Genomic DNA, 27,316 nt, shown 5'->3' with positions numbered 1-27,316 from the left:
AGACAAGTCCCTTGCATGTTCCTTTATATGTTGCTTTCCAACACAGATCCAAAGATTTTGGTTGGAGGGAATGGGATGTGGGTGAAGGACACACTTGACCAGGTGTGGTTTGTCAGCACAGGCATGAACAGTAGAAATGTTGGCCTGGGATGGGAACTGTATGAGTGACAGGTCCCACTACTTTTAAAAATACGAGTGGAAGTGGCATTGGGATCTCTTTGCTTTCTGCCTAGCCATGTATTCTAGTTTCTGCCAAGGTGCCTTTTGAGCTTTGTAACCTACCTCCCATACTGATGCAGAAGTTGTGTTCAGAATTCTTTTAAAAAAACTTTTGGGCTTTCCTAAGCTGAAAATTCATCTGAGGGTGTGAGCCAGAACACCATTCCTAACTGGAGATGCTGGGGATTGAACCAGGGACCTTTTGCATGCAAAGCATATGCCTATCATAAAACTATGGTCCTTCCCCATACATCTTCCCTGCCAGCATGTCTGAAATCAATAAAAGATGAGAGGCATGCTCTGCAGATGCCTTGGGCACATTATTCCCTGCACCCCCTTGAGAGGAGTGGAGGCAGCAAAGATTAATGTCTAGAAGTTTGCTTCTTTGCATTACAGTATTTTTAGACCACCAGCTACCATGATCTAATGTAATGGAAGGGGGTGGGGGCTAACCTGTGGTGTTCTAGATATTGTTGGACTAAAAGTCCCATCAGCCCTAACCATTGGCAATTCCAGCTTGATCTGATGGGAGTTGTAGTCTCCACATCATCTGGAGTGCCACATCATCTGCATCTCTCTCTCTCTATACACACACACACACAACACACACACACACACACAAAATACACAAAACTTAATATTGGATAATCAGGAGAACTGTCATTTTAAAACAAATGGAACTATGTCAACTGAGCAGTGCATGTCTTTTCAATAAATTGCTACCTTGATCAGTAACTTTTTAAAATATAAAGCTTACAATCTTATCTGTCACTTGCTGACTTCTGTGTAAGCAAATCAATCTTAATATTCTTTTTGTAGCATCAGCAAAAATACTGAAGAGCATGTGTGAGAATTTTTATAAGTATTCAAAGCCCCAAAAAATTCGCATTTGTGTTGGAACATGGAACGTCAATGGTGGAAAGCAGTTTCGAAGCATTGCCTTTAGAAACCAGACTCTCACTGACTGGCTTTTAGATGCACCGAAGGTAGCTGGCATCAGTGAATTCCAAGGTGAGAGTCCTTACCATGTTAATCAGTTTTGGTTGGATTTTTAGCCATTCTGATTTTTGTTCTTCTGAAGTAATTACCTAAACCTCATATGTTAATTCAGATCGACGGAGTAAGTCGATTGACATCTTTGCTATAGGATTTGAAGAAATGGTAGAGCTAAATGCAGGAAACATTGTGAGTGCAAGGTAAGTGTCACTGCTATGGAAACCACAGAAGCAAGTCAATCAGATTTTGTCGAACTTTCAAAATGTATGTGAAAGCTTACTGCAATGCTAAACACTTCAAAATCTAATCATCAAAGCTTGAACACAGGATTTGTCTGGGTGTCTAGCAAGGTTTTAATCTTCTTTGCTACTGGCAGCCCATATGCAACATACCACAAGCTAGTTTTTAAACTGCAATAGCATCACAGAACAGTTTGTAGTATAGCAAGTGGGGATGGGGCCTGGGGAGGGGGAGAGACAGAACACTATTAAGAAAAGCAATGTTGAAATTAGCATTATGAATGCTTTCTTATGAATTGCAGCCCTACATTGGTTTGTGCTGGCTCCAAAGTAGTAAGACAAATGAGAAAAGGTTCTTTTGTGAACCAGGCTTCAACTACGCAGCCCTCCTTTTTTATATTTAGAATTTTTAAAAGGCAGCTATATATTTATTCCTACTGTACTATAAGGCTGCAGAGGCATGAGTGGGCATTTTCCTGTGCAAAGCTTGTACTCTGATAAATTTAGAATCATAGAAGGGACCGTGTGGGTCATCTAGTCCTGTCCCCCTACAATGCAGGAATCTGTTGCCCAGTGTGTTGCTCGAACCCACAACCCTGCTCTACAAACTCAATCTCATGCTCTACCAACTGAGCTATCCAAGGAATTAGTGTTACAATTTGATTCTAGCTTGAGTGTGGGAGGTTTCCATGTGTGTTCCTGTTCCTTCTATTGCTCAGCAGGAAATGAGAACAGCGTTTTTTAAAAAAAAATATTCAAGTCTTCCCCTCTGCTGAATCTCAGTTTCATTTCCAATTTGGATAAAATGTTCTTGCAAGTTGCCCTTGATATATATAGTTTTTATTTATTTATTTTGTTTTTGTTTTTACATTATCTGGTATTCTTTGTAGCACACATACAAGAGCAGTCTCTTTGTTCTCTTTGGCAAAGTTTGTGAGCACCTGCATGCTGTAAAAACTTTCTTTTCCCCCCACACTGGCAGTACAACAAATCAAAAATTATGGGCTGCTGAATTGCAAAAGACCATCTCCAGGGATTGCAAATATGTTCTGCTGGCTTCAGAACAGTTGGTGGGTGTTTGCCTTTTTGTATTCATCAGACCTCAACATGCACCATTTATCAGGTCAGTAAATTGGCATGCTGAAACATATTTCAGGTCATTTAAAGTGAAACAAGTGATGTTAACCTAAAACCTTGTAGAACTGCTGACAGTCACTGCAGACAGTACTAGGCTAGATGGACCAACAGTCTGACTTAGGAACATAGGAAACTATATTTTCTTTAAAATATAAAGTGGTATAGACATTAATAGTAGTAGTAGTAGTAATTAATAATAGTCAAAAGCAAATGTTTCTTTGAGAATGGATTTGTTCATGTCTAATATCTGCTTTTAAAATAACAGAAGACCTTTGCTAGTGGCAGGAGAAGCACTGTCTTGTTTGACTATAATCTGATAACCCTAATAAACAATGGTCGGTGTTACAGATGGAGACATACCCTTTGCTATTGTGGTTCCATTGTGTTGCAAAAGATCCTGGCAGGAATTAATTGAAGCATATGGGTTTGAAGCTGAAGTAGGAACTTGCTTCTCCCTGATTAATATTTGCAGTTGCAGATGTCTAAACTTGCCAGATTGCCATGGTAAAATGGCAGAAGGCTTCAGTGCCAGCATCCCTTGATAGTACATTGCACGACTGTTGAATCATGCTCATTTGTTTCCATGCCCGTTCACCAACTTCCTGTCTGAAAAATAAGAATTATGCATAAGTGATTTGGCAGGAGAACTTCTTCTGAAAAATGGGTAATAATTCGCTTTCTTCCAGCTGACACAAATAAAAACATAGGCACGTGCAGGCAAAGTAGCATAATTTAGTCTTCAAAAATTAGAATTGTTTTAAGTATAATTGAAGCTGGTAGAAGCTGTTGCCAAGATTTTGAAAACTCAAATGAACTTATTTTACGTTTCATTCTTAGGGATGTTGCCGTTGATACTGTAAAGACTGGCATGGGAGGAGCTACTGGTAATAAGGGTGCAGTAGCAATTCGAATGTTGTTTCATACCTCTAGCCTTTGCTTTGTATGCAGTCACTTTGCTGCAGGACAGTCACAAGTCAAAGAAAGAAATGAGGATTTCATGGAAATATGTCGAAAACTGAGCTTCCCAATGGTAAGGAACAATGCACTCTCTCGTTTTAGATAGAATTGTAGAGTTGGAAGGGACCCTATACCTAAAAACATACTTATTCCCATATGTACCTCTATCCACTTCTTTTCCATAGTTGTATTTAATTTCTATCCATTGTGTTTTACCTCTATGTTGTTACCTCTGTGAGATCAACAGTTAAGATTCATCATTTTTATGACATTAGCACAATATACTTCATCTTAATGGTGACAGCATTATGATAGAGATAACGTTTTAAATTTCCAGATGCAAGTCTATAGTATAAACTCTTCACATGCATTTGATAAATTTCTAACTCATTTTTGTGTGTAGTGTGTTTGCAGCCCATGATTGCACTCATCCTTACAACTTGATGAGGCAGTCTGAGTCGTCACATAATAACTTTACTAGAGTTTAAAGAATGAACATTCTTATTAATGCTCCCCTTCATCAAAGGCACTGTGTAACAGGACAATACTGCATGTCAGTCTCTTTGAGCCTACTTGTCTCAAAGGTTTATACAGAGGAGAAATGATGGGATTCTGATGAGCTCTTAGGGGGTATTGAAACGTAAATAACAATAGCAACTATGGCTTTTTAGGTAAAGACTGAAAAAATATGGATTTTATTCATTTTTACAAAGCTGTAATACAGGTGTCATTTTATTAAACTAGGGGTAGCACTTGGGTTCATAATTATATTTAGTTGGAGTTATTTTTTTTTCCTTTTTCAGGGAAGAATGCTGTTTTCCCATGACTATGTATTCTGGTGTGGTGATTTCAATTACCGTATAGATCTTCCTAATGAGGAAGTAAAGGAACTAATTCGGCAACAAAATTGGGATGCTCTCATTGCAGGCGATCAACTTATTATTCAGAAAAATGCTGGACAGGTAACATCTCAGGTTTCCTTTAGTGAGGTGTTTGTTCTGATGTAGCACCTGATATAGAACTTGACAATCTTCATTTTGGTATGGTTCCTGGCTGGAGGCAGGTTGAGCTTCCATTACCTATTTGAAATGCATTCATGCATTCACACATCACTACCCCCACTCTGCTCTGTATGTAGAGTGGCATATCTGACTGCCCTGCCATGTCTAGTTTCGTTCATAATCCTCTCACCAAATAATCTCATGTGCATAGAACACGTAGCAGATCACTGAAAAGGCTAGGTCAGAACTCTTCTCTCTGACATGCTTGTTCTTTGGAGGGAATTATTTTTTTGTAGGGAAAAACATTGTCTTGTAAGTCCCAAGCAGGTACAGCCCAAACCATTCATTCAGAGCTAGGGCTGTGTATTCTAGAGAAGATGAGGGTTGTAGGAACTGCTTTAGTTCATAGGTTGCAGTCTCCCTAGTTACACAACATTTTGTAGCATTGTTTTGCTTCTGGATTAGTCACAGTATTGGGAGTCCATGTTGTAAAAGTGGACTAGAGCATCTTTCACCAGGAAAGCTGAGATCAATTGTAGTGGATCTATATAGCCATCCTATTGGTCTGCTGTAATGTGTTCTCTGTGTGTGGTCTTTTGACTAACTTGTTAGAAGCTTTAGCTGTTGGGGCCATAATACAAAGTTGCTGCAGACTTACCATATGTGTTCCTTACAAGCTGTACATCAGCTAAAGTTTTATTCAATTTCCTACAGATATTTAGAGGCTTTATAGAGGGAAAAATAGCCTTTGCTCCTACATACAAATATGACTTATTTTCGGATGACTATGATACCAGTGAAAAATGCCGTACGCCAGCCTGGACAGATCGTGTACTGTGGCGGAGAAGAAAATGGCCTTTTGACCGATCAGGTCAGATAATAATATTGAATATTAACCGGTGCAAAGTGATAAAACAACTTTTGATAGGACAGTAGTATGATTTTTAAACATTCAAGTTTTTTATTTAATACTGAAATAATTAAGTTCATTTATTAGGATATGTGCTATAGTAGCTAGCCATGTACAAAATACTAATTTTCTGCAGAATTCATGGCCATTTCACCTTTTTGTACATGGATATGCTCGCCCAAATTAATGAAAGTTATATAAAGTACTTTGAACACTTGAAACATACTATATAAATGCCAAGTCTGAAGTACAAATTATTCACTTTTCACATATTCACTCTTCACACTTGCTGCAGCCCATGTGTAGACTTGTGTGTCTTTCTTAAAGACGCAAAAACAAAAGCCCAATATTCTCCCAGCAAGCAGTTAAAGGAAACATATCCAGATTTACAGATCTTCTTCTCATTTGAAGAGGTGGCCTTTATTTGAGTATAAAATGAAATGTAAATCTCCCTTTCCCACAGGCTTCTTCTCCCCTTTGTTTATTTATATTCTGACTATTATAGCATATTCATATAATTTCTTATATGACTTTTGTAGCGGAAGACATGGATCTTCTGAATTCCAGTTTTCAGGATGAAAGTAAACATATTTACACATGGAATCCTGGAACTTTGTTGTATTATGGAAGGGCGGAGCTGAAAACATCTGATCATAGGTTTGAAGTTGGCCTTTTGTAATACCTTCTAATATTTTAAAAATCTATTTCTTGATGCTCCTCAGCCATTGATGTGAATCCTTTATGTTTTTGTAGGCCTGTTGTTGGGTTGATTGATATAGATATCTTTGAAGTTGATGCAGATGAACGACACAAAATTTACAAGGAAGTGATTGCAGTGCAGGGACCACCTGATGGTACTATAATGGTCTCTATCAAAGGGTCTTCAACAGAAGAGAACTATTTTGATGATGGCTTGATTGATGAACTTCTTCAAAAGTTTGCAACTTATGGTGAAGTTATACTCATAAGGTTAGAGCAACTTCATTTGTAGTGGACAGCTTGGGCATGCCCCATCTTCGTTGTCTCCTTCACAACAAACAGGGAAGAGAACGTTGGTCACTTGCAATGCAGGTTCCTTCTGGTGTTTGTAGGAGGCATTCAGTCCTCACCTAACCTAGTGACTTACTGATACTCATTTTGGCCATAGCCTAACTGTGCTCCAACATGTGCTAGCAGATACCACTTTCCCTTTTTGCCTTCTCATAAGGTCAGACTCTTAGGTATACTTTATTGTTCAGCTTGGCCTCTGGCCAGAACTGAGGAGGAGCCTCTGAATGAGGCCTAGTCTACCAAGTTAGGTAACATGATCCTTGCCTGTCCTGGGGAATACCAGGTGTTAAGCCATCCTGGACGCCCCCTGCACCCAAACCAAAAGGAGCATTCATGACAAGTGAATCATGTTCCATTCAGACATCCCAAGAACAGTTGTAGTCTGGGGGGGGGGGGCAGAAACAGCATGGTTAATATAAGGATTTGTAAGTGAACCAAAGGGGAAGGCAATGGTGACTTTTTGAATAAAGGGTTACTTGACTCTGGGTGGGGTTTTTTGGTACTAGTTGGAGGGTCAGGACCTTCAAGAACAGCAAAATGTTGCCCTGATTGTATCAGGATACATGAACATGGGCTTTTGATTATTAGAAAACTTTATGCTGTTTTGTGCATGTCAGTAGGGTACGGTGAGCAGTCCTGCAAATGCACCCTGTACTAGATAATCTGCTCTTACCAGTCTTTGTCTTTGAGACCACAATAGAAACTTGGAGACAAGGTGGGTGCTCAGTGACAGGAGTATAAATGTTTGTTTTATGATTTGTCATTTTAACATTGGCTATATTTCACAGATTTGTAGAAGACAAAATGTGGGTGACATTCTTGGAAGGGAGCTCTGCTTTAAATGTTCTTAACATGAATGGCATTGAGGTAATAAGCACTTTTATGTGTAGCCTGCTAAGTTGTAGTGTTTTATGCATATTGTGATCATTTGCTTATTTCCCCCTCTATATATTTATAAAAGGAATTCTATATCACCATATCATAAAATATCAGGGTGGTGTACAATGCTGAAACATAAAATATCATTAAAACAATGAAAATAATCAGTAAACTGTCTGGCTAATATTTTTTTAAAAATAAAATAAAATCAGGCAACCTGAAGCAAAAGCATTTGTAGTGCTTTGTGGCGCTTGCAGAGGACAATAATTTTCTTTCCAACCCTGCTGTGTTACATAGTGCTAGAAGCCTCAAGTTCAGGACTTTCAGCTTAGAAACACAGTGCTTTATTTCTGTATAGCTGAAGTGGGAAAATATAGTTTGCATGGAGGAGAATGTTTGTGCCTTCATTACCTTCATGACTCCCCTCCCTCCTAATGCTCACCTCCAACAGGTCAGCCAGGCTAATTCCCTCCCATCTTTCTCCAATTTCCTTTTGCATGTGTGTTTCCAACTGATACCTGTTTTTAATGGATACACCATGGTTCAACTGCTGTCAGCCATAGATTAAATTACTTGACTCATTGTCTGACCAACTTCCTGATCCTTTAGACCATAGATTTTTTTCTCACCCTGGATTGAAGTGACAGCTGTCAACAGAGGATTGAAAAACATGTTTTTTTTACATAGGTATGCTTAAGCAGCAGCATGTTATGTGTCCTCCTTAAAAAGTTGCTGTCAAGCAAGTTATATCTTTGGCAGTCATTGCAAAACTTTCCAGAAACATGATGAGTTTATAATATACTGTATTTTCTTAACTCTATGCCTTTTAACATTCAACATGGGCTGTTCTGTTGTTGTTTTTAATCATTTAATGCACAAACCTGTGGATGAGTTTCAGGCTGAGCAAATTCAACCTCTCATTATATCATGAGGAAGAATCTTACTTCTGTTTTCACTCTTAGAATTAGAATTATGACTTACATTGGTAGTTCTTGATATTTATAGTTTTAAAGTAGTTGCACAAACCATAATCAATAATTATATTAATTATTCTCTGATTTGCTTGAAATTCAGCTGCTTGGGAGGACAATAAATATTAATTTGAAAAATCCAGATTGGATTAAGAGCTTGGAAGAAGAGATGAGTCTGGAGAGAGTGAATATTGTTTTGCCTTCATCAACAAGTTCCACTTTGCTTTGTGAAGATGCGGAGGTTTCAGCAGACTATGATGATATGGAAGGTTTGTCGATCTCAAACTTAAATCTACACTGTAACTAGGTTTCATTCATTATGCATAATCCTACATTATAAAAGTTTGATTATATATTGTAGGAAAGTGGAAGCAGCTGTAGTAGATTTTTTTAAAGCTCTATTTGCTATATTAATTGCGGTACAACTTGACAGATTTGTAGTTCTGTTTACTTAAGAATATTTTACTTTGTTTCAAGGTGATGTTGATGATTATAGTGCTGAAGTAGAAGAAATTCTTCCACAGCATCTACAGCTAGCAGGAGGTTCTGGTCTTGGAGCCTCACCTGCCTCTTCACCTCGTTCAAGCCCTTGCCAGTCGCCTACATTATCAGATGGGCCACCTCCAGCCCTTCCATCAAGACCAAGCAGAGCACCTAACAAGACACCTGGACCACCTACATCTTCTCAAGGTATTGCCACATCTTACCAATATCCTGTCCATATGTGCATGTACTTACTTGTACATTCCATTAGATGCAAGTATATGGATATTCAAATACAAAGTACCCAAGATTGTTGAAACAAAGGTCTTCAAGAATTTTGTGAGCCTGAGGGCAATAACCATCTTATTGCTATGGTAACCTGCTCTGGGATATTATTTTTGGCTGAAATAAACAACACTAATATAATGATTTAATATTCCATATTACAGTCATACAGAGTGTGCAAACATCAAGGAAATGCTTTTTAGCAATTTATATTAAATACTACAGGAATTAACAGTACTACTGAAAACAAGTTTTACATACAAGGAAGTTACAGGTAGGTAGCCGTGTTGGTCTGCTGTAGTCGAAACAAAATAAAAAAAAAATCCTTCCAGTAGCACCTTAGAGACCAACTAAGTTTGTTATTGGTATGAGCTTTCGTGTGCATGAACACTTCTTCATACACGTGCACACGAAAGCTCATACCAATAACAAACTTAGTTGGTCTCTAAGGTGCTACTGGAAGGAATTTTTTTAAACGAGGAAGTGTGAGCTTTATACTTGCTTGAGGAGATGGTACTTGCTTTCCTGAAAGAAATAACAGGATTTGTGTGCTGAGCTACTTTGAATAATGTAATTTGAAAAAAAATAGTTGTTACATCACTAGGCATAAGAATGTTTTATTTTTTAAATACCTCTGTATATAAATTACTATTGCCAGGTTCTCCAATAGATTTTCAACCAATTGCCCAACAAAAAGAGTCTACCCAAAGTTTGGAACCCAAACGCCTGCCTCCACCTCGCCCTGGAGCACCTCCTGCTCGCCCTGCTCCACCACAGAGACCACCTCCACCAGCAGGTAAGCCGGTAAAATGTGAAAATAATACCTGAAGAAAGTTCTTCTATTGTTGGTGGTAAATTAGCTTAAATTAAGAATACCTTTGTTGTGACTGTGTAGAGGGTTTTAGAAGCTTTGTCTTCTGTTTGTACATAACCATGGCTTGCTGTGCCTTCTGAACTGACAAAACCATGGTTAATGTTAACTATGGTTTGTTTGAAATAACTTTATAACCCATGGTTTCAAACAAACTGGTTACCATTAACCACAGCTTTGCCAGTTTGGGTGACACAATAACCTGCACTTAAGGAAAAACAGAAGCAAGAACTTTCAAACTATTTCTTTCCTTGTCACCACACTGGAGGAAGGGGGGGTGCATGACCCCAAGGCTCATCTACATTTGTTCTTATCATGTTAAACTATGCTTTAGCATGCTGAATACAGCCACTACTACCCTATCTGTTGGTGCTTTTCTAGCTCTCTGTCTATAACTTTGAGTATGAAGCTCTCAATGACTATATAATTACAAACAGTGCATTTATTGATCCTGATTCTTGATTTCTTTTGTCTCGTGCTTCTCCTTCAATTCATACTTTTTATTTATTGCTGCATCTACTTCTTACTCTTAAGGAGGTAAAAGTCCTGCCCCTGCTAGAAAAGAATTTGGAGGTAATGTTTGTGTTCAAATATTACTTAAGTAGTGGGCAAAATATTTTGTGTTAATCTGTAATATATTTCTTTGTTAACACTTTTGTTGATATCCAGTCTTAGTCATACATATTCACAGAAGCTCCATTTAAATCATTGGACTTGAAACGGGGGTTCTCTGAGTAAGAGTGAGTTGGATATCACTCTTTGTTTTTAATAAAGGTTTTATGACACAGTTTTAGTTTTAGAATGCTTTTATTTTCCTAAAAGTAGTAAAGTTACCTACAGCTTTGAAATGTTAAAGATGGTGCTAAAACTGTAGTAATATGCCTGATTAAATATGAATTACAAATGTGAACAAACCTGTAACTGAGATTATGTGTGGAGGACAGGAGGGGGTACATTGGTTTGTTCCAAAAGCCTGGGTGAAAAAAATAGTTTTTGCCTGGTGCCTAGTAACATATGGTGCCAGGTTCACATCCCTGTGGAAAGTGGGGAAAGGCATACTGAAATTTAGTTCACAGTTAGGGTCCTGACAAAGAAACACAAGAAAAATAAAATGAAAGCTCTTTAATCTTTCTAAATGTGAACTTCATGGTTGCTTATTTCCCCCTCAAATCGCAACAATATACTGTTTGAGTTGATCATTTTATTCAGAAAAAAAGCCTTGCAATTCTGTTTTTTCTTACATTTCCTTACCCTGCTGCATGGCCGATATACTGCTTTTCTGCTTTTCTCTGATAAGGTCTTGGTGCTCCTCCCAGTCCTAGTGTAGCCAGGAGAGAAGAAGGTAATGAATTTTCCTCCTGTCATCTGTATATGCAAATATTCGTGCACAACTGTCCTAACTTTCTTGCCTGATGGTTCCTATTTGTACTTTATAATTTTCAGTGTTAACTTATTGAGATAATAATTCAGTCATGGTGACAAATGACGTCAAATTTGTTTTTGTTTTTCTAAGAAAGCACTAAATTGCAAGTGCTAAACTGTGAGATCAAAACCTTTCTATTGAGTCAAGTGTCAGGCAAACGTGACTATGCTTTAGGCATATTTCTTCTGAAAATATACTAGTTTTTGCTGAGAAAGTGAAAACTACATAACTATGGTTTAGATTAAGCATTGAACTGTCAGATTGGTCTCCTTGTAAGCATTGGAGATATTTAGCCTAATTTGGAGTCAATTTGCATTTTACTGGAACCATTGATAAACAATTTTGTAAATCTGTTATCATATTCATAATGCATCTAAGGTGATCATTTATAGAGGATTTCTAACAGTTAGGAACATTTCATTCTTTCAGGATCATGCTATGCTGAGGGAATAAAGCATGCAATTGTTATGCCGTTAAAGACTCATAATGTTAAAAATACAGATAGATACAGTAATATACACATTTGAAATAGGATGTCTGCAACTTTCTCATCTAAATATAAAATCACATATATGTAAACCTAAATATTCACTAGTATAAACTGATTTATTTGCTTATTTTTGTTCTTATGTCAAAGCTCAAAAAAGCCCCGGGCCACAAAGAAGAGACATAGGTACTATATATTGAGGTTAAATACTTAATTACAGAGAATCTGGATTTTGAAATATATTCTAAATTAGTGACTTCTTACTGTTTCTGCAGCTCAGAGTCATTCACCATCTCCAGCTGGACCTACAAGCCTAGGAACTTCTGGATACAGTACATGTAGACCGGTAGGCAATCAGAGCTTGTGATGTTGTTGTGATATTGTGATCCTGTGTTTGGGTTTATTAACTTCAAAGTTTGTAGAAGAGAGTGTGATGAAACTTTATCATGCAATCTTTTGAAATAATTGTTCGTATTTAGTGATACTAGCCAAGGAACCGTCATTTTCCCTATAAGCAATCTGTGTTATTTAATTTGAATCCCAGCACTAAGATTTCAGGATTTAGCTTTTCCCATTTCCCTAAATGTTAAGCTTTCAAAATATTTGACCTTGATTGCATAATCATTGCAATCTGAAGTGAACTGAACTTCCACTCACAGGCAATTGTTAGGTTTTCCAAATTGTAACCATAATTGAATCTCTGCACTTAATGCATTTCAGACTATTCCTCCCCGAGCTGGAGTCATTAGTGCACCACTAAGCCACGCCCGTCCCCCTATGGGGAGACAAACACCTGAAGTCCAACCCAAGCCAGCAGAATCACCAAGAGGTAAATTGTTTGTTTTTGCTTTAATGTACCGTATTTTTCGCTCCATAGGGCGCACCTCGTTTTTAGAGGAGGAAACAAGAAAAAAAAATATTTTTCTGGTTTTCCTCTTCTAAAAGCCCTTTTTTAAAGGATCAGCTAAAAGTTTTGCAGCTTTTTTGCAAAGGGAAAAGCCCTGTTTTTTTGAGGATCAGCTAAAAGTTTTGCAACTTTTTTGCAAAGGGAAAACCCCTGGGGTTTTTTTGAGGATCAGCTAAAAGTTTTGCAGCTTTTTTGCAAAGGGGGAAAACCAAAGCTCCTTAAGCAAAGAGGAAAAGCCCCATTTTTATGGGGTTCAACTCACATTTCTGCAGCTTCTAAAGGAAAGGGAGCTGTTTCTACTGTTTCCAGACAGATAATCTAATCAGCCAGTCATATGTTGCTGGGGAAACAAACAACCTCCCTCTGCAGCACATTCAACAAAGGAGGGCAGGGCTGAAAGGGAGCCGGGACTCTTATCTCTCTCCCGATCTCTTGCTGATCAGCTGCTGAGTGGGGTCCTTTCAACCCCCCCTTTTCTCTTTGTAAAATAAAAAGCATGATCTTCTTTTGGCCCCTGTGGCAATTCAGCTCCAGGGACCACCATTCGCTCCATAAGACGCACAGATATTTCCCCTTACTTTTTAGGAGGGAAAAAGTGCATCTTATGGAGTGAAAAATACGGTAGTTATCGTGCAGTTTAGTGGCAAGACCTATATATTACAGTCTACTCTTCCCCCTTTCGCAGAATTGGTTCTGTGGCAGTGTCCGGTTCGCATCTCTTTCAGAATTAATGTGAGTTTCTTCCCAGCACATAACATAGGTGGTTCAAGGTTGCTAATGGAATAATGTCTCAATCACGCGCTTAAAGCAATTTTGTAAACTATAGGTCTGCTATGCAGAGATTTTAGAATTTTTGTAGCCACTTCTGGGCAGTACTTTTGTTTTAAAAATACTGCAAGAGAACCTGCTTATCCATATGAATGAAAATAATTACAGATCCTTTACCCATGGGTACACAAGTATTTCAGAGGTATAGAATGAAATAAACAGAATGAACTAGATTAATGAGCAACCTCAGGAAAGTTTGTTGCTGACTACTTTGGAGATGTGTATTACACCTGAAGATAATAGTTCTCACCCCTACTGTGGCACGGCTACATAGTGTGTGATCAAATACATGAATGGTTCTTAACCTCATGGGAAATACCAGATATATATGCTGTATTCAAACATATGTACTTCCTACTTCCATAATGTGTGAAGACTTTATCTCTGCTCAAGACCTAAATAACTGTGACATGAATTCTGTGAGCCCAATGAGACTTTAGATCTGATGTTCTCAAGGAGCAGTTCCCTTCATGACAAACTGCTTTTGAAACTGATGTGAATTTCAAAAGCAGATTGTGATACAGCAGAGAAGAAGAAGAGTTTGGATTTGATATCCCGCTTTATCACTACCCGAAGGAGTCTCAAAGCGGCTAACATTCTCCTGGCTGTTCAAAGGGGGCAAAGATCCAAATTTGTGTAAGTTCTTGAATGAGCAGCTCTTTTAATCCAGGCCCCTGGCAGTCTTCCTGAACTCTTACATGTTTACTCTTACATGTTTTGGTATGTGCAGTTCCGTATATACAGATAATCATTTTTCCTATGGGTTGCCATCCAAAGGTTGAGACACTAACCACTGTCAATAGAACTTCATGTTAACTGAGAAAATCTAATTCCATTAAAATACACGTTCTATGTATTTGTAGGATCCCCTCTGCTTCCTGAACCACTTAAGCCACAGGCTGCCATTCCTGTTCATTCCACCACTCAGCAGCCCCCTGCCCTAAAGATGCAGGAACCTCTTGTACCTATGACAGCAACATCTCAGACAGCTTCTCCACAAAACCTGGAAGCACCACCACAGCCTCCCCCTCGTAGCAAATCATCCCAAAGCTTGCCTTCTGAACCCATTCCTTCACAGAAACAAGTATGTATGCAATTCTTTTTAATATTTTATTTTTTGTGCACAAGTACACTTACTTTAACAGGCTTACTCAACAGCAGTATTCACATGCTGATAATGTTTACATTTAAATATATAGTGCAGTCGACTCACAACTTACCGTATTTTTTGCTCCATAAGACACACTTTTTCCCTCCTAAAAAGTAAGGGGAAATGTTGGTGCATCTTATGGAGCAAAGGCTCCCTGTCAAGCAAGTGGCGAGAGGCGGGGGGCGGCGGGAGCAGCGGAGGAGATGCTGCTCGTTCCTCCCCGCCACCTCCGTTCACAAAAACAGGCTTGTTTTTGCGAATGGAGGTTGCGGGGAGGATCCAGCAGCATCTCCGCTGCTGCCACCTCTCGCCACTTGCTTGACAGAGGGAGCCTTCGCTCCATAAGCAGCCCAGAAGGGGAGAGCCGCCCTGACGCTGTGCGTGGTGCTATCGGTTCTTCCCCCGTTCCTTTCTTTACAGCCAGCTGGGGAGAAGGGACGGACCATAGCGTCCTCCCCTTGTCCCCAGCTGACTTTAAAGCCAGCGGCAAAGGGGGTGGGGGAGGAAGGAGGAACGTTCCCCCCCCCCCGCCGCCCCTTTGCCAGTGGCAGCTGCGGAGAAGGAACATGCAGCCCAAAAGCTGCTTTCTCTCCCTCCGCAGCCGCCACCAGGTTTGAGGCAGAATATTTTTTTCTTGTTTTCCCCCTTTAAAAAATAGGTGCATCTTATGGTCCATTGCATCTTATGGACTGAAAAATACGGTAAACACGTTTTACATGTGCTGTCTAGTTGAAATCACATAAATTAAACGCACAGAAGGTGGAGAGCTTAAAAACTCTTTTTGTGCAGGGTTTTCTTGGCACAGAAAGAGCTTTTAAGCTCTCAGACTTGCTCACCAGGTTCTGGAAGGCTCTTGCAAGATCTCATAGTGCCATCCAAGTTCCCATGAAATCTCATGAGAGCCTCCCTGAGCTTGGTAAACAAATCCCTGAGCCCAGTAAGCAAAATATTGCAAGAGTCTTCCTAAGCGTGGTAAGCTTTCTGTCTTGCTTGGGGGGCAAGACCTGTTTGGTGTGCTGGCTCTGGAATGTAAGATTGTTCATGTGGAAGCGGTTCAACTATACACGAGTTCAGATTTATGCGACATCCCCAAAACATAATCCCCATGTTAGATGCAAGTCAACTTTATAGAGCTATGAGAAACTATGGAGAAGAAAACACAAATGAAACATATTAAACCAACTATTAAAAAACAGTGCTGTAAATTTTAACTTTCCTCTTTTTGGCTGTTAAAATTCATACAGATGTTTGAAATTTGAAGGTGGGCGGTCTAGTTAGCGTGATATGCTTTTACTTTGAGGCACTTGCAGATCTGTTTATATTGGTGCAGCAATAAAACTGCTAGCACATTTGCAAAGCTAAGCAGGGTCTAGTGTGGGGATGGGGAACTGTGTGTTGAGATTCCTGCATTGCAGGGGGGTTGGACTAGATGACCTTGGGGGATACCTTCCAATTCAATGATTACATGATATTTTTGAAATTAAGTCCTGCTCAATTTATTGGGACTTACATGCAAGTTAGTGTGTTTAGGAATCTCAGCCTTTTAGCACAGTTCTATACATACTTACTCAGTAACAAGTCCTTCTGTACACAGTGAAGCTTACTCCTAAGCATGTATGCATAGGATTTACAAACTTAGTTTCTTTAAAAAATAGGGATGGATTTATCATATAGAGACTGGTTTAAATCATGTTCCCCTTTTTTTAAATGTATTTTATGAACAAACTATTTGGTTCCTGTAACAAAACATGTTGATTAGCAACTAAAGAGGGCTTTTATGTTCCTTAGGAGAATAATTCAAAGGCTTGTTGTCATGCAGTCCACATGTCTGTTGCACTACACAATTATATATCTGGTTAGAATTGAAATGGGAAGAGACAAGTGCAAAATGAATGCGTTTGTCTTTGCATCTGTACCCATGCAAGGGCTTCCTTGATGACTAGGACATACTTGGGAGCATATCCTACTGAACTCAAAGGTTCTTACTTTCTAATGTCAGCATGTAAATGACTATAAGCATCCAGAACTTCCCTGAACAAAGGACTGATAGTTATTGGGCACAGTCGTGTGTGTGTGTGTGTGTGTGTGTGTGTGTGTGTGTGTGTGTGTGTTTCATGACATAGAAAGTAAATCTGTATAACTTTTGGTTGACAAGTCATAAATACTCATAATCTAAGAAATGAACATATTGCAGAGCTCAAATAATTAGATGACATAGACAGTACAAAGTTCACTTAGGTTCTGGGACCATTGGGGAGAACAGAGCAATCTTGGAGCCAGCAGATTCTAGACCAGCTCAAACCTACCCTTGGAACATCCCATATAGTTTCTGGGTGCCATTAGCCCAAACTTACCCCCACCTCTGCTAGAAAAGACACTTCCACCCCATCCTAACACACTCCAGCTAGCAGAGCTATGGTTGGGGTTGTCTAAAAGACATTAAAGTAGGTGCCAGGCAAACCTCTGGGGAGGCCACTCCATAAGTGATAAGACATGACTGAGATGGATGTTATTCTTGTAGGCAGCTACTATATCTCAGCCTAGGTGATAGATAGATGTCTTAAGACATGGGCATAGGGTTTAACATGTATTATGGCCAAGTTTCATCTGGACTAGCTTTCTAAAAATATATATATTATTATGGTCACACCTGTATTCAAACTGACTTTACTATCCTTTCCACTGCTGATAAAAGTCTTGCTGCTCCTAAGTCTTATAAATTGGGTCAAAAACACTGCAAAATATTAGAAAAGATGTCTAATACTGAGCATCCATTTTCTTGGTGAAGTTAGAAAGCAGTTAAACACAGTCCTCTATACACTTTTCCTAAATAACCTGGTATGAATATGTAAGAGGTATTTAGAACAGTGCTAGAAGAGTAATACTAGTTTATCCACTGGCAATCAGACATAGAAAAGTTTAACAGAATGTGTCAAAATGCAATCTCTTAGTAATGATTTGCTTCAGAAAGAGAGCTTTTGAGTCTTTGAAGCCATTACAGCCTAATTTCCTGCTTTTAAATCTGTAAAATCAAAACCCAGTCTATGCAGTCCTTTGAACATGCTAGTCACTTACATGATTATCTCGTTCTCACATAGCAGTATGACTAAATGTCATCTGGAGCGCGTTTAAAATGCAGCCTCCATAGTCATATGAATAGTCACTTGATCACTAAGGGTTTTATTCAACGTAGCACTAAGTAGTTCCATCAATACAAGGAAATCCTTGCACAGCTGAACTTCCTGCCTCCTCACCCTGTGAACCACCTAAATCTGCTCTAGGGTTTCCCCAACCCTCTAGAGCAGATTAGGAGAGGGCATGGCAATGTACACACCGGAGAGGGGTAGTTCTGTTGCACTAGAAGTAATCCTTCTGCTGATGGGATGAGTTACTAGAATACTGCCCAAAGGCAATATATTTTAAATATGCAAAATGCTTGTTGGGTATCATTGATTCAAACATAGCTTGCCAGTTGAGGCAGCTTTCTTTGCGAGATCAAAACCAAAGTGATGGACTATTGCAGGGGTAGGCAATCTAAGGCCCATGGGCCACAAGCGGCCCACAGGGGTTGTTTAACCGGCCCACAAGCTGCTTGCAAACCGAGCCGCCCGCTCGGCGAGTCCCTGCTTGCTGCACTAAACTGGCACAGCACAGTGCGGGGATTCACTTGCGCGGTGCTGGAAATCACATCTGCACAGATGCTGGAAATCGCGGGTGCGCATGATCACACACGTGCAACTCGGCCCACGGAGGGATCTCCACTGGAGTGAACCAGCCCAGGCGAGGTAAAAAAGCAGACAGGAAAGCATTTTACACTTTGGCTGCCCCCAGTTCGACAAGCAGCCCCCGGAGGGTTGACTATGGGTCAACGCGGCCCTCAGCCTGAACAAGATTAGTGTCCCTGCTTTATATCGTAGCAAATCCAATTAGTACAGTAGAGTGTTTCTGCATGTATGTGTTATGAAAGTAACATCTAACACTCAAATAATTGGACAGACATAGTGCTGGGTCACTCTTGAAGCATTTTACCATGGATTTCTTCCTAATATTTTCCCTTTGATATCTGTCTCTTTCTCACAAGCAGGATCAACCATCAGGGTAAAAGGTACCTGACTCTTTACTAGTCTTTTGTTATTTCCATCCATTATTTGTTCTCCATAAGTTGTAGCAAAAAAGATGTATGAACAATTTTGCTTCATACATCTGCACTTGCATTGAAATCACCTGCCTGCATATATAGGCAGACATGCCATAGTTTCATTCTTGCTTTCTGTAGCATATTATTGACATAAAGCACCTTATTTAGCTTGGTATGCTATGGCCTTGTAGAGTAAGGGTTCTCAAACTGTGCCAAGTAAGCCTCTCCTTAAATGAAGAAAACAGCACAAAGAAGTTTTTTAATAAATGTCTGATTGTTGCCAGCTTTCAGAAATCAGAGGGGAGGGTCCTAATACAGGACACTAAAACAGCTAAAAATCCACAAACATTGCCTTATGATGAAGTTGGAAACCTCACTTGCACCTCACCAAGAGGACTGCCTCACACTTTGAGAACCACTGCTATGGGAAGTACTTAAATTGGTCCCATTTTCTGAAACTTTTAAACACTGCTCAACCCTAATAACAAGACTACTTTATGAAACAAAATGAATATAGTGGCAAAAAGTGTAACATTGGTTTCATCTTTCTCACATTCAAAAGTTCATGAAATGAAAGCTGCCTTTTGAGCATAAACTATATATATTTCTAGTTTTAATATGAAACTAGTTTTGAATCAGTTTGCTTCTGAGATCAATGCAACTTAAGCACATTCAATTAAAACTTACAAAGCAGTTGTGCTGCTCTTTTGATGCTTGGTATTTTTAAATTACACCATAAACATAGCATGCCAAGTGCCATATGCAAAATTGCGTTTGATTTACATTTATTCTGTAATTAAACATGGTTATACTTGGACATTGACAAAAATTGATTTATTATTATTTTAAGCTGTTTAGGTAAGTATTAAATGGATTTCAGATTTAAAACTGTGTTTAGAATTGTTGAATATAAAACGATATAGGATTGGAATATGTCTAATATATGTAAAAACATGGAAATTTACTCTTAACACTAGAGTAGGCATATTCACTCAGAAGTCAGTTCATTGGAGCTTACTCTTAGGTGTGCTTAGGATTATGGTCTTAATTACTGGAAGAAATGAAAAATGTAGAATGTATCTTAAATATGAGGAGAACTTTGATTATATGTATAAGGGTACCTCCTGCAGTTGGGAAGCCTTCTTTTCATCCCCATGCTGGGTGAGGGAGCCAGGTTGGTGGAAATGGATTCAACATGGCAGCATTCAGGGTTGGGTACTGAACTTGCCAAACCCCTCAGGTGGATGTCATGTTGTGGTATTAACTTGGGTGTGTGTGTGTGAGGGGACATCCTCAAGTCTCTCTATTAGGACCGAGGCCTGTTCTCTTGTCTCCATTCTTAATAAGTTCTAGTTCAGTTTAAAATGGTGAGAAATACTTTTGATTAGATTTATTCAGTTTATGTATCATTTCCCACAAATAACCAAATATTATGAATTTCTGGTGAAGAGTCAACTGGAAGATATTGAGTGTATATTAGCTAAAGTACTGAGATTCTTCCCAGAGAAGAAAAGGCCCATCCATCCTAACAACAACAACAAATTTATTATGTGTACCCCACCCATCTGACTGGATTGTCCTGACCAGAGGCAGGACAGAACTGCCTGTAAGAGGAGGAAAAAGACTTGAAAGGCCTTGTCCATCCAGTTGAGTGGAAGAAGTCAATTTATTCCCTGAATATCCTCCAGTCCACTCTGGCAAATGATTTTTGAACCAATTTAGATAGACAATATGCAATAAAAAATCATTAAAACAAAACAAACATACTAAGTGTTCATCTCTAAAAATTACCCGATTACATAAAATAACCACAACACCCACATAAGAAAGAACCGCCAAAAATAAATGACCAAAAGCTAGGCCATTAGCACTGTCCAAATGCCCGGGAGAATAAAAATACCTCTGCCTTGTGCTGGAATATTTCTAAATGCTTAAAATTTATCTGGAAGTTCAATGAAGGGCAGGATTCAACTAATGAGACCTGCCAGCAGAAACACTGTGCATGGACTTTATTGTGTAATGAGGCTTTCCCCCCTTCCTCCTGCCATGCTCCCCCATTGGCTGGGGGTGGGGTGTCAAGAGAACCCCCAGAATAGCACACAGGGGGAGGAAAAAGAGGGGGGATCACTGAGTCTGCCAAGGCAGAATACTTGTCCTGACAGAATGATTGCCTTAACGCAATGTTGAATTTCTCCCAAAATCTTTTTATTTTGGCCTAGTTAAAAAAAACATAAATTTATAGTATTTAAAGATACTAGTGCATAGAAATTGGGAAGCCATTTTTAAAACATAGAACGTTACTAACATTTTCATTGTGATAAAACTTCATAATAACATCATCCTTTTCTGCATGTGAAAGTGACTACATTTAATTATTTATATACTATTTTAGTTCTTCAAGTAATAAAGCATAATGGTTTTTTCCAGTAGAGATGTACTGTTCTTTTGTGTTCAGAAATCTGAAACATTACAATCGTATCAGTTAATAGGGAGATAAATAAAATGCTTCGTAGGTCTACATGTGTCTATTTTGCCAATGAAAGTGCAGTGGGGGTTTTTTAAAATTATTTTGATTATAAAATAAATCAAACAGGACTTTTAAAATAAGAAAGCAAGCATAAAATAAATTAGGAAATGCAAGATCCACTGCTTATGCCATGGACAATGAAGAAATGCTGTTTCACAGCCAAGTGACATGTTTGAGCACTTTATTTACTTTTCAGATTAGAGCAAATGGAGTTCATGCCATTCAGCTTGAAACACGGCTAAACAATGATCCTTTTGAAGATCTGTCCCTTCAGCTGCTTTCTGCATCCAAGATTCAGTCATCAGTCCGAATGTCACCGGTTGTACCTTTAAACCAAAAGAAGCTGACAAAGTTGCCTTCTGCAACAGACAATTTTAATACTTTAAGTAACATAAATTGCATGCCAGCAATGCCACTTATTCCAACATATAATAAAGATAAAGAACGTATGTGCAGTTCTCCAAATCCATTTGCTCCCAGACTAAACAGCACAAATCCATTCACTGAAGAAACTATTACTGCTGGAAATCCATTTAGAATAGAAACCCAAGAATCTGGAACTACTTCACATTGTTCAACAGAAGGACCTGCTGCTTATCCTTTTCCACCTCTTCATAAAAGCAAGGCTTCGTTTTATGTTAATGCATTTGAAGACAATTTCAGTTTGCAAAACACATCTTCTATAGTGAACAAGGTAAAACCAAGAGGATGGGTAACATTTGATGAAGAGGGTTGTGTGATGAAGTTAAAGTCACCGGACAATCACACTGAGTTAAAAAGAGCAAGTTCCATGAAAGCAACTTATATTCCAAGTTCCCTGAGCACTGAACAAAATATATTTGGCTCAGGTTCTGCCATTTACAATGACTGGAACAGAAGCTCTGATTCTTTCTGTCCTTTGCCAGCAAGACCCCCACCTGCACCTCCTGTACCGCCCAGGTCCAATAGCACTAAATCAACTGCAGGCCCTTCCCAGGTACCTAAGATTTTATCAACACAAGATTTTACTGAAAGATAAATTCTTTAAACTTGTTTACCAAGAGTATTGTCTCTTAGAATTGGGCATTGATGTAATTCTGTGTGCAATAGTTTTGTCAGATGCACTGAACTTTAAATATGTCACTATGTACAAAATTTAAAGGTGTGTGTGTATATATGGTATTTCACAAAGCTAATTCCACATGTGATTTTATTATGCCACTACTAATAGGGCACAATGCAGGGAAGTTTATGCATATTAAAATCCCATTTTAATCCACAGGACTCAAGTTCAAAATTAGAAGTTCCTACCAATTAATTTAAATACAACACATGAGCACCATTTTATCCTTTTAGTGCACATAAATTTATTTATTACAAAATATTTTAAATACTATTTTAAATACCCTCCTGACTGGTAGAACTTAGAATCACTTCCAGTAGCCAAAAACTGGTATATTTATATTTACCAAAGAACTGCCAAAGTTTAATTAATGACTGTTTAAGAGTAATGTTGGGGAAATGTTATATACCAGAGGTTTATGAAGATTTGTAATGGGGAATTCCACAAAGAGTTGAAAGATTTTTTTAAAAGTACACAGCATATAGTAATATATTTTGCCTGCAACTGCATATGTACTATTGTTTTGCACACATGGGAAATATTGTGGTCACTTATAATCCAGTTATTCAACTTTTGCTTTGGATACTACTATTAAGGAACTTTCATTTCAGAAAAATATGAATCTTTGCTTTTTAACTTGAAGAGCAGAATTTCATGACTCAATACAATGTAGTCAGTTTTGATACAAAAATCTGAGTAAAGATGTGGTCCATTTGCTATATGGTCCATGCATTTCAGTTTTGTTTGCATCCTCCCTTACTATGTATAGAAGTGCTTGTGTCTTAAATTGGGCTTCAACAGATAGTTTTTGTACTCTTCTGTAAAGCTTTTTAGATGCATCACTGTTCTCCCCACAGACAGAAGCTGTCAATGCCACGTGTGGTGTTTATGGAGGCTAAATCTGTTACTGTTTGCACAATGCTTTGTAAACTTGCAAATGGTCCAGTCCCCCATGGTTTTTGCAACAAATATCATTTGTAGTATTTTGGTGTCATGAAGGAAACACTTATACATACTGTCACAGCTATTTATATTGATGGATTGATTTTTTAAAAGCTTGTGAAAAATCTTTTTTGAGAAGGGCCTCGCCAAACCTGTCTGTTCTTCTGTTGACTCTGTTAGCAAAGTCTATGCCTTTTGGTAGCATCTAAGTGAAGCACAGCTTTCCATGGAGCAGCAAAAATAAAATTACGTTTCTAAATTATTTACTACTATCCCAGCATATTTCTATAAATCATCCCAGCTAGCAGTGCATAACCATTACCTACAGTTGGATAGATAAGTAAATACAGTGACTTCTGTATTGTGCTTTTACAGTGAAGTTCATTTAAAAGTACTTGTACATCTTAAAACATCAGTGATAACTATAACCTTTGTGCTTCAGTATGTGATTTAACTCGTTAAAACTCTGATTATTAACATCTGTGTGATAGTGCTTTGGAATAATCTTATGTTAGCAAAGCAACTGTGTTCTGGAAAGTTAGTGCAAATTACAGTTCAGTGATATGTAGACCTTGTTTAGATTTTTATTTTCAATTATTACAGTTTTTCTATAACATATTTAAAATACAAGCCCCATACACCTTCCATAGATTACAGAATCCGGCAGCAAAGTACCACCAAAATTGCAACAAAGTATCTACAAGTATAGGATAAATAGTTAACAATCATAATATATTGCTAAAAGTAATTTACTAGTGGCGTCAAATTTACCAACTATGTAAAAAAAAAAAAAAAAAGCTGTATCTTTCATGGAGTGTGTTCCCTGTGGCAAGTTGCTTTGTTAATGTCTAACAAATTATTGCTTGTGGTACACAATATTTGACTATATCAAATGCAAAATGACAGTATTAACTCAGTGGTCTACAATATTCCATACATATCCTGTGAAATGTGGTGTTGCATTAATTAAATAAATATATCAGTCTTTCAGAATATAATATCCATTCATTGACTGTGTCAAGATTTGGTTTTCTCTTGTGGCCTGAGATTCTCAAGTGTGCAGCCAACTTGCCCCTTTAGGAAAGGACACAGATTTCACCTGCAAAGAAAAGCTTAGTTGGTTGTTGTTTTTTAATTCAGGTGCTCACATCTAGGGTCACTGCACCATGCTCAGTTGCAGAGCAAATAACAGAGGAGCCGGGGAGAAAGGGCAACCTTTTATTGTCATGAGGTATTCTTACTCAATTCACACATCTTTGGACTGGTGGACAGAGGCCTAGATATGGCAGCTGGCAGCCCAACAGCTACCTGGGTCGGTCTTAAGCTGTATATGGATTAAGACCAGCCCTGTGAATGGAGCCTGGAAAGTCACTGGGAGCCACTGTGGTTGTTTCAATACAGGAAAGGGTAAGATCTCTTTCGTGATTCCTGTTGGCAAGTTACACAACCGAACTGCAGTGTTCTGGAGCAGCTGCATTTCCTGAACTGTCTTCAAGGGCAGCCCCATGCAACAAAGTGCACTGCCAACCTCAAAAGACACTAGAGCGTAGATAATGTTGGCTAGGCTACCTCTGGCCAGGAAGAGGTGGACATCAACACAAACATGCCTCCTAGGCTTCCTGAGAGAAAAGTGAATAGCTCTCCCAGGCAGCGCACCTTGGCCCTTACACCGGAAGGCAAACCCTTTCCAGAGTTGGTTTATCATCTATCTTCTTTTTCTTCTTTGTTGATCACTCGTAGCCGAGTAAGATTGTCTTCATAAACACAGTTTTAACTGTGTCCGTAAGTGACTGTGAAGGCCAATTCTGGATCCACACATCCTTCCACAGTGGGGGCATTGGTTTCCAGGCGGGAGTTGATCATGGTGAGGGTTTGCTAAGCATCAGAGGTGTAGCAAGCCCAGGTGCTACCCGGTGCAGTTTTGTTTTTTTGTCACACACACACACCCCACGCAGCTTGGCCAGGGCGCTGGCAAAGCTGCGCCCTCTTGGGAGCCACGGCTCCTGTCCGTCCCCCTCCCTCCCTTGGGCAGGACAAGAGGGAAAGAGGAAACAACCGTCAAGCAGAGGAAGCTCTTGAGAATGGGCACTCTTTCTGTGGAATATGCTCAAGGTCTAAACCCTCTCTCCCTTATTTAAACAGTTTAAAACCCCTTCTTAGAAGGTGTCTGCAAAAAAGATAAAACAAAACAGTGCCATTCTCCTCCCCACCCAGACCCCACTCCAGAGCTATGCCATAAAAAGCCGTTGGGTGCACGACGCAGGGAAGGCTCCTCTGTAGTGGGAAAGGGGTTCCTTCCCTCACCCACCGCACATCCCCGAGAGGCGTCTCTTCCCGCCTTTGTCTTGCTTCCTTGGGGCGGGCGCCACACACTGCAGGGAGCAGCACTTATCGCACCCAAGCCTCGCGTTTCACCCGGGAGTGATGCGGTGGCTTGGGCGCCTGCAGGCTCTGCGCTGCCCAAGAAGCCACCGTGGCGCTTGCGTCTGCCTGCTGCCTCTCCCTCAGGCTGCCGCCCTACAGCTAAGCGGGAAGCAGCGGGCCGACTCCCTGCAGGCTCCGCGCCACTCGAAAAAGCAATGAGGGCCTGCAGGGCACAGGAGCGGAATGTGGCTCGGGCACCAGGATTCTGGCACGCCCTGGCCCATCCTGTCCCGAGGGTGTCGTGCCCCGGCCCCCGCGCACAGGGTGCCCAAGCGGCTAGCTACACCACTGGGGGCAGTGGGCACCAGTGACATGGAGGAAGCCCCTCGGGAGCTGTTCCCACCATGGGCGGCGACTGAGGGGATTCCAGCGGCCAAGGGAGAGGAGGCAGAGGAAGAGGTGACGGAGGCCCGTCCTCGCCCGTCGCCTCACAGTCAAGGAGCGGCTCCTCGTCCACCGCAGGGTGCACTGGCTGCTCTTGCCGCTGTGGCAAAGTGCCGCCTTGTCACCCCCAGAGACGTTTCACTGGGAGCACACCACCCCCATCGCCCCCATTGCGACGCCACTGCCAAGCGTGCCTTCCTCTTAGCACATTTCTCCCTTGCGTCCTGAGTTCGGGTGTCTTCAAAGCTCATGACACCTTTGGTAAAGGCTGTTCTCCAATTGGAGCGCTTGCAGGCCAGTGTTTCCCAGTTGTTGGTGTTGATCACCACCACCTTGCACACGTGAAATGCCCATGGGTCCTTTTCTCTTGCCCCCAGCCCCAACCCAGCCGTGCTGTCATTTTCACACACCTACCTACTTCTCCCAATTTTGGCAAATGAGTACCTGAATACACTTGCATTTCTAGAAAAGATTCAGGTAGGTAGCCGTGTTGGTCTGACACAGTCAAAATATATTAAAAAATTGTCCAGTAGCACCTTAAGAGACCAACTAAGTTTGTTCTTGGTATAAGCTTTCGTGTGCATGCACACTTCTTCAGATACACTGAACTTAGTTGGTCTCTAAGGCGCTACTGGACAATTATTTTTATTTTTTAATATATTTCTAGAAAAGGACCGCCCTTGGCAGGAGGCCACGCAGAGGTACGTTCATCGTCCTCGCTTCGCGGCCGGGTCTTCCCCTTTGAGCGGAGCTGGCCACGCTTCCCCCGGGCCAAGTGCTGCTCAGCGGCGCTCCAGCCAAATCTCGCTAGCAAAGCGCGCCTTAAGGAGGATGCGGGCCCTTTAAAAACGGCCCCGTTCTCGACACCCCCTCCCTGGGGGCGGGCGGGACTAGTGCTGAGTGACAGGGAAGCCGCGAGCCTTCGCGTTGCGCGATTGGTCGGATGAGGAACACTTCCTGGGTCGCCGAAGTTGCTAGTACAGTACAGTATACAGCACCGAGTTGA

General features: G+C 40.1%; 1 protein-coding gene across 13 annotated transcripts in view; it reads left to right on the top strand.

Moving 5' to 3' along the window:
* The window catches only part of SYNJ1 (synaptojanin 1), a 55,576-nt gene extending 31,081 nt beyond the window's left edge, over positions 1-24,495 (top strand). For 5 of the 13 annotated variants that reach the window (XM_033146925.1, XM_033146926.1, XM_033146924.1 and 2 more), the window contains 19 exons: positions 1,039-1,230; positions 1,331-1,415; positions 2,437-2,577; positions 3,429-3,621; positions 4,352-4,510; positions 5,264-5,420; positions 5,999-6,116; positions 6,213-6,428; positions 7,298-7,376; positions 8,463-8,628; positions 8,837-9,049; positions 9,786-9,923; positions 10,533-10,571; positions 11,296-11,340; positions 12,059-12,094; positions 12,184-12,254; positions 12,629-12,737; positions 14,507-14,727; positions 21,655-24,495. In XM_033146925.1, coding sequence (XP_033002816.1) covers positions 1,039-1,230; positions 1,331-1,415; positions 2,437-2,577; positions 3,429-3,621; positions 4,352-4,510; positions 5,264-5,420; positions 5,999-6,116; positions 6,213-6,428; positions 7,298-7,376; positions 8,463-8,628; positions 8,837-9,049; positions 9,786-9,923; positions 10,533-10,571; positions 11,296-11,340; positions 12,059-12,094; positions 12,184-12,254; positions 12,629-12,737; positions 14,507-14,727; positions 21,655-22,476 — 3,200 coding nt within the window. In that variant the 3' untranslated portion in view covers positions 22,477-24,495. Of the gene's footprint in view, positions 1-1,038; positions 1,231-1,330; positions 1,416-2,436; positions 2,578-3,428; positions 3,622-4,351; positions 4,511-5,263; positions 5,421-5,998; positions 6,117-6,212; positions 6,429-7,297; positions 7,377-8,462; positions 8,629-8,836; positions 9,050-9,785; positions 9,924-10,532; positions 10,572-11,295; positions 11,341-12,058; positions 12,095-12,183; positions 12,255-12,628; positions 12,738-14,506; positions 14,728-18,874; positions 18,899-21,654 lie in introns of all 13 variants that reach the window. The other 8 variants (XM_033146936.1, XM_033146934.1, XM_033146929.1 and 5 more) reach the window with 6 other exon arrangements.
* Positions 24,496-27,316: the final 2,821 nt, after the last annotated feature.

The sequence above is a fragment of the Lacerta agilis genome, chromosome 4 (assembly GCF_009819535.1).
Source record: "Lacerta agilis isolate rLacAgi1 chromosome 4, rLacAgi1.pri, whole genome shotgun sequence".
NCBI classification, from domain to species: domain Eukaryota; kingdom Metazoa; phylum Chordata; class Lepidosauria; order Squamata; family Lacertidae; genus Lacerta; species Lacerta agilis.
This window is presented reverse-complemented; position numbering and strand designations above follow the sequence as displayed.